The sequence below is a fragment of the Atta cephalotes genome (assembly GCF_000143395.1).
Source record: "Atta cephalotes unplaced genomic scaffold scaffold00006, whole genome shotgun sequence".
Classification (NCBI taxonomy): Eukaryota; Metazoa; Arthropoda; class Insecta; order Hymenoptera; family Formicidae; genus Atta; species Atta cephalotes.
Window position 1 is genome coordinate 3113285 of NW_012130070.1, and position 7884 is coordinate 3121168.

A 7884-nucleotide genomic window follows, 5' to 3' on the forward strand; every position below is an offset into this window, starting at 1 on the left:
ATGTGTGTGTGTGTGTGTGTGAGAAATAATTATATTATAAAACTAATGGTTTCGATAATGAAGGTGCATAATGCGTTATATTATATTACTATACATATTCAGGAATATTGCGGATTTACTTTCAAAAGACAGTTTTAATAAGAATGATGTTAAAATGTATCTTGAATTTTGCACAGTCAAACTTTATATAATTTTCTAAGTATTATCGCTCATTGTTACGTGAAAAGTATAAAAAATTAGTAGCCGGAAATTAAAGATGACATATCCTACGTCATTTAATTTACATTCTCGCCGTGCAACGCGATGAAATCTTAAATTATTATACATAGGGTGTTCAACATTTTTCCAATAAGTGGCATTTATAGGCGAAAGAAGTGGCGCTCCTTCACTCTGAACTCGATCGATGGCATTCTGCTCACGCGTTTATGATGCGAAACGTAAGAAGGCGATTAATCGTGAGTAAGAGTCGATCAGGAGAAAAAAATAAATAAAATACCGCAGCACAAGAAGAAAGAGACGAGAAAAACGAGACGATAGCAAGCCGGCTTTAACAGTTCGAGTTACTTCGCGAAAGGCGAACGTCGTTGCTGGAGATAAGATTGCAACGGGACGACGAGAAATTGTTTCCATCCACTATTTTCACTCCCGCGTGCGATATAGACACAGGACTTGCATGACTGTCTTGGACGGCGGTCAGAAGACAGAAAAAGAAAAAAAATTATGAAATCCTACCTGATTCAATGGCTAAATCCATTGAGCGGTTTGATATAGCCGAAGGATATTTCTATGTTCTTTTGAAAGGAAGCCCGGATTTGAAGGAAGAACACGAAGGATACGTTCGTGAAGGAGCGAGTCTTTGAGAGAAAGCGGAAGGAAATCCCGAGAGCAGGGAGAGAAGGATGGACGAAAGAAGGAACGAGAGAAGAGAGCTTACCCTGACAATACATCCGCTTTCCGGGGGTAACGCGAGGGAGTGCTGACTGACAGACAGCTCCTGTCTACTAGATATCCGAGCAAAACTTACACCACTCTCTTACACGTTGTATATTATAGTATCAGCCGTCCTGTGTTGGAAGATCTACCATTTCTTCTATAAATCACAGAAAAGGAACTTTAGAAGTGTGCGCTTCTAAAAGTCGGAACTCTTAGAAATGTTCCAATAATGTGCATTATAAGATTTCCTTTTGTGACCGTAATCAAGGAATATCCTGTTTGATCAGAAACATTTCAAGTTTTTTTTAGATAATACCGCCATTCAGGGTCAGGACGTTCGATAAATACCGTAGAGACCCAGGACAAGTTTTTCAACCGTAGTGACAGGCGCTATCAGTCCGATAGCAACTATCATTGGCAGGCAATTGTTTACTTTCTTGTAACAAGAACGCTCATCACACATTTCTGCTACTTAATAATAGTACCTCTTTGATACTGTTTAGGATGCTATACTATATAGGTACAGAAAACCTATACCCCCTACCGCCACGCCGTAAAATCTTTCCCCCGAATGGGATCCCCCCCCTCCCTTCGGATTGGACGTTTGTCGAATGGTGCGGTGGGGGGGGGGGGCCGCAAACAGGAGCGATTTATACCAAACTCTCTAGTTACGAAGATTCGCAGCGATCGTAATGGGACACCCGGTAGAATGGTCCGTAGGCGGCGGACAGCGCGTTTTGCGGTGACAGAGCGTGTCTGATGGAGGGTTGTCACGGTGCGGGAGCACCCCTCAGACTTCGATATTAAAGCCCTCCTCTAATATAAGAGCAAAAGCTCCACTCTTCACCGTCGATATGCTCGCCTCAAACCTTTTTCCCTTCCTAGAGGCAGTGATATCGCGTTTGTGTGTCGTTATATTCATACGTGTAAGTCCGATAAAAGGGGGAAAAGGAAAAACTAAAGGGTAGCCCCGGTGAAACATAGACTCGCGCGGGCACTGAGATTTTCAAACACCGACTTTTAAGTGAAAAGCGAAATCTATTTAAGAGAATATATCTTCTAATTTGTGACTTCTTAAGAGAGAGGAAATGAAAAAAAAGCTAAGCATTGGATTAAGAAGAGAATAAGCATATATCGTACAAAATACAAAAAAAAGAAAGGAGCACTAAATTTTCTTGAATTTTAAAATATGAGAAGGCAGGAGAAGGGAAGAAAATGTATAGAACATCATTATCTTTGAATAGAATTAATTGAAAATATCTTACCGAAGATTATCTATATACGGAAAGAAGAATTTTGAACATATCTAAAAATTTAATTACAGATACAAATCTTAAAATAATTTTGTTGAATTGTTAAAATAATTCTATAGAAATTTCAAACATGATGAGCAATGCTGCAAAAAATTTTGATCATCCTACATAATTAATTCTACATAATTTAATCATCCTACGTAATTATTTTGATGGTTAATGAAATTATTTTTAGATCTGTATCTAGATAAATTTTTAGATATTACAGCAAAAACTGTGTTTTTCGTAAGTTATTGTAAGTTATGAAAGTTTTGTAGGTTATGAAAAAAATAAATCGTCTATGAAATTGTTTCAAGTTGATTATTAAATTCATAAATTTTATTTCAAGCTATCAAAAAGAAATTTCAATATTTTTTTCTAAGCGTGATATCGCCAACACTACATGTTTACTTACAATCACGCGCAAAGAAGATAAAGAGACGCCGGAATCGCACGCGCGTTTAGACAGGCGTGCACCCGGATAGAGAAGCCGAAGAAAGCCGAGAAAAAAGGGAAGGGCTTTTGGAATCCACTCACACGCACGTGCACGCGTACGGGGCCCCTAGACGCGGCTTTCGTATCCATCTCGCACCATTGACCTCGAATACGACGTCCGATAGAGCTTCTCTGAACCTCCTCAAAAATCAAGTTATCTCTATTTTCCGCGCATCGTGGCGTTTGGAATAAAATGTGCCGCGCTTCGCGCGATATACCGAAGAGTCAAATAGGGAGCGTTTTGCGTCTCGCACGCACATGTTCTTTGAAAAACAACTTGAAATCTATCGCAAATATCGAAAAATGGGTATTTAATTATTTATATTATCAGAAATGACGACACAGCACCTCATGTCATTTTATGAATTATTGGCAACATTCATTGTTTTGATATCAAAGAAGTAATGGTAATCCAATTCCTGGAGTATAATACATTTTGTTATTTTTTATTTCTATATGTATCGAAATGTAAATCAATCTATTTCTATGCTTAATTTCAAAGTAAATAATATCCATATTAATGTATGCATTTATTGTTAGTAAGTAATAAATTAACTTCTTTTTTAATCAAATTTAATATATTTTCTTTAGTTAAATTGTTCAATTCCATTGTTTAATAAAATTATCGAAATATTGAGTAGGAGCGACCTTTAGAAATAATTAAAAATAATTCAAATTAAGTTATATAATTTGACATTATGAATTTAACAGTGCAAAAAATACGATAGTTGAGTTAACGCTCCTTGTTCTATTGATGTATTCCTATATTTTTTCAAATTTATCATAGATCTAAAGATATTTACTCCAATCACAGATAACAATTGACAACTGAGTGTTTATTCAGTTGTTGTCAACCGTTTTGAACTTAATCATTGGTCGCATTCAACAGAACGTCTATTTTGCAACTGTTGGAAATTTTTTTCACGTTCATTAGATTATTTTTAGATCTAAAGGAATAGTCTATTTCAACGAAGAAAATTTACAACAGTTGCAAAATAAACGTTCTGCTGAATGCGGCCATTAATCACATTACAAAATATTTAAAGCATTCGGCAAGATGTTCAGTTATCCATAATATTTCGATTCGAGATACATAGCAATTCGTGAAAATGGGAAGAATTTAAATCTCGGATTTTGTTTCAATAAAACAATATTGTATGCAATTAGCATACGGAAAATATGAAGATCGATCGGTACAATTTACTCACTGTAAATCTTCTGCACCAAACGCTCAGCCATTTAATGTCTCGTATGCGCTTTCCTCCGGGTAGCCTCAGGATAATGTCTGTATAGTTGTATGCCTCCAATACTCGTGGATCGCTGTTGAAGAGGAAAGAAAGAAATGAGAGTAACATATCTAAAAGTAGTAACATAAAAAGGTTTAAACGTAACTGACACAGAATATAATTGAAGCAATTATTTCGAAAATCGCAAGTTCGTGAATCGGAACTCGGAACTGCTCGGGCAACAATAAAAATTGCGATGCTTCTATCTTTTCTGAAATTCAGCCATTTCTGACATTTACATATTTACATCACACTGTAATTAGATAAACTTGAACTGTTTTGTGTTGTTCTCATATTTTTAACGTATTCCATAAATCATTTAAATTTGCGGAAGTTATATATACTTATCTCATTTGTTATAATGATAGATTCGATTGATTTTAGATACTTCTTGGTATCGCCGACTTTGTGTGTCGTGCAAACGATCAAACGAGCAAGGCTTTCCGAGGGGAAATGGACGGAGGCGAGTTGTGCATGCGGTCAGGGCTGTAGAAGGCCGAAAAGGGCGCGGGTATAAGAGAGGTGATGAGAGTGATGCGGAGCGAACGCGCGGCAGTCCGTAACCAAGGGATGAAATGAAATTCAAAGAGCCCGTTGTGCGCGTGGCCGTATATGAAAAGGGGTGGCGGGGGAAATGGAAAGGTGAGAGGTGGGAGGTGAAAAACAGAAGGAAGGCCGAACGAGCGAGTTGTACGCGAGAGAGTGCAGTTAATAAAACGGGAATTATACCCCAATCTCGTTCGGATTTCATCTGCGCGAGCACTTTATTACGTTTCTACTCGGTTGCTTTCTACCCACTTTAGTACACGTTCGAAAAATCGTGTGCAACGAGTATCGTTTTGGTATATACAAAACGCGGTATACACTGATAGCCTCACCTTTCCATATTAACCACGACAGTCAGATCATCAATCTCACTTATCGCAAATTGCTCGCTTATCATTATATGGCACGAGCAATTTTATTGCTTACAATTAATTATGATATTTTCTTCTACAAACTTACTGACTGTATTTTACTTATATTGTTGTAAATCTCTATATAATCAATCAATTCTTTAAAAAAAATACACGTTTTTCTCATATATAATTATATATAAATATCGAAATAATATCAAGATTAAAAATTGCCTAATTAATTTATATTAATTACGCGTGCTACTTCCTTCTCTATAAATAACTCTTCTATATTACTATAAAGTGTTATATAACTAAAAAAGAAATATACGTTTTCCCTCACAATATAATATTACAATATCATAAATGTAAAAAATAAAATATCAGTTACCTGCCCTTATCAGTCTCAGGATAAGGTACAATGTAACCTTCAGGATTAGGTTGGCTGGTGTTGCCAACCCAGAAGTAAGCATCTGGGCCGGTGCCGTCGTAGCAAAATCCTTTTATAAATATCGTTGCATCATCAACGGCATACACTTTACCTTTGATGCCGTGTGCGTATTCTTGTAGGGTTCCAATTAATTTTCCATAATAATTAGGTCCGTTCCTGGCGTAACCTAAAAATAGAAATAATATAATTATAAAATGTTATCTCTCAGTACGATTAAAATACATACATATCATCTATCTGATTATTTTATCTCTCTCTCTCTCTCTCTCTCTCTCTCTCTCTCTCTTTACAAATAATATTTAGTATGTTATTTATAATTCAGAATCTTTTTGTCATTTATAGATATTTCATACAAAATATATGAATTAAATATATGAATTAAATATATGTAATCTAATGTCTTTTACACTATTGAATTAAAATAAAAAAATGAAATTAAAAGTTAAGAAATACTATTAATACTATTAAAAATTTATATAAGAATACAACTTCTTCTTCCTGAATAAAATAATTAATAGTTCGCGCAAAAAAAACAAATTTTGTGATCATTATTTTCTATCTTCTTGTTATTTTCCTCATTCGTGCACGTATACAACTTGCTTTTCAACGTTATGATTGTTCGACTTAACTAAAGCTCCTTGAAAGATAGCTAAAGCGATTTGTGAATTTTGTCCAAACGAGCAACGAGCCGGGGATACCGAGGAGGAAGTACGCTTCACCCTCGTGATGTAGGTTGGACGCATCGCCGCCCCGATACAAAACCGATGCGATGCCGCCTCGACAGCGCAAAGGGAAGCCGGCGTGGCGCGGTTCCGCGATTTGCATGAATTTCATTTCATTTGCTCGACAGGTCCGTAAAGCCGTTTGCGGGCGTTGCAAATATATATATATAGATATATCGGAATATCCACCCATGGCAGTAAAGATCAGAGGGCGTTTACGATCGTAGTCTGGAGAGCAGACTTGGTTGATGATCGCACTGTACGCGTCTGGGAAGAATAAGTTTAAAAGCCGAAACGCGGGGAGGAGATAACTCGGAAACTTAGCCAAATACGTCCGAAGGGTAATACTGGTAATAGAGATAAAGGCTCGATACGGAAAGATGAAATGAAATTAACGGATTAGGGCTTAGCCCTTAATCCTTGGGGAATCGGCCGTCGAACACGCGCGGACTTAAAAACCGTCTCTCACTATTGGTCTTCTTAATTCGATGTATCGAATATGAAAAGTGCTCAGTTAAATAATTACAAATGATATAAAATGCGAAATTTACGAATGTGGAAAAAATATTTCATTTATTACGGAACGTTCCAAAAATGTATTTAACATCATCGAATCGAAATAAAATATTTACAAGGTATATTACATAATGCCTAGTTTTAGAACAAATAATAATAATAAAATATATGAATATTTGAAAAGATATCTAATTAAATATTAAGATATCTTAATTGAATATTAAGATTGGAAACAAGATCAGTAATGTATTTTTATGTTAAATACATTACTTTAAATACGAAGTGCCATTATGGTCTAAATGTTAAGATGTTGAACTATTATATATATTCATATATATAAATGAATTAATTTCACAAATGATAATTTCGTGCCGATATGGTTGTCGGATTTTCAACGCAATCAATCTGAAATATTAATAATCCTCCCAAATTTTCCAAATTAATCTTAAAAAACTGTAATAAACTTATTGCGAAAAATATTGCCTCGGCCGGGAATCGAACTCGGATCTCTTGCATTCCATGCGTATCTTAAATATATTTTCACATCTTTTCTCTTTCTTGAAACAAATATAAAGTTTCATAAAACACATATATCTGTACAAAAAAATATAATACTGATAACTACAAATTTTATATCGTATACTTTAATCCTTTTTGTTGAAAAATTGGTCTTATATTTTCTAACAAGGATATAGTATAATGTAGACAATTATTCTATCCTTAATATTAATAAATAACAAGAATAGAAAAATGCCCAGGATCTATTATGGTAATACTTTTGAGATTTTCACGGTATTTCCTTCATAAGTACCAATGGATACAAAATCTCAAACACATAATTTAACATTTCTCTTTTTTTATTTTTTTATTTTTAATTTTTTGTACTTTACTAGAGGGATGCCAAGCAGACTATGCTTCCACGTGATGTATCCTGGATAATGCCCAAAAAGTCCGAAATGTAGTTATTTATGTTAAAACACTATGAAATAAATTATGATTGTGATATGAACAATAAATTACAATTTTTTTAACATAAAAGTGATTATAACTCAGAAACGACTTATTTCCGAACCTATAGCTTTTTTTATATAGCTTTTTTCCTTCATTTTGGATCCTGAATTGGATCTCGAAATATTACGAGCGATTTTCCGGACACCCTGTATGTGTGTGTGTGTGTGTGTGTGTGTGTGTGTGTGTGTGTGTGTGTGTGTGTGTGTGTGTGTGTGTGTGTGTGTGTGTGTGTGTGTGTGTGTGTGTGTGTGTGTGTGTGTGTGTGTGTGTGTGTGTGTGTGT

At 35.3% G+C, this 7884-nt stretch overlaps 1 protein-coding gene across 1 annotated transcript in view; it reads right to left on the bottom strand.

Moving 5' to 3' along the window:
* The window catches only part of LOC105626671 (protein Skeletor, isoforms B/C), a 91419-nt gene that overhangs the window by 41541 nt on the left and 41994 nt on the right, over positions 1–7884 (bottom strand). The window contains 2 exon segments of the mRNA XM_012207965.1: positions 3929–4040; positions 5294–5519. Of these exon segments, the coding sequence (XP_012063355.1) occupies positions 3929–4040; positions 5294–5519 (338 nt within the window).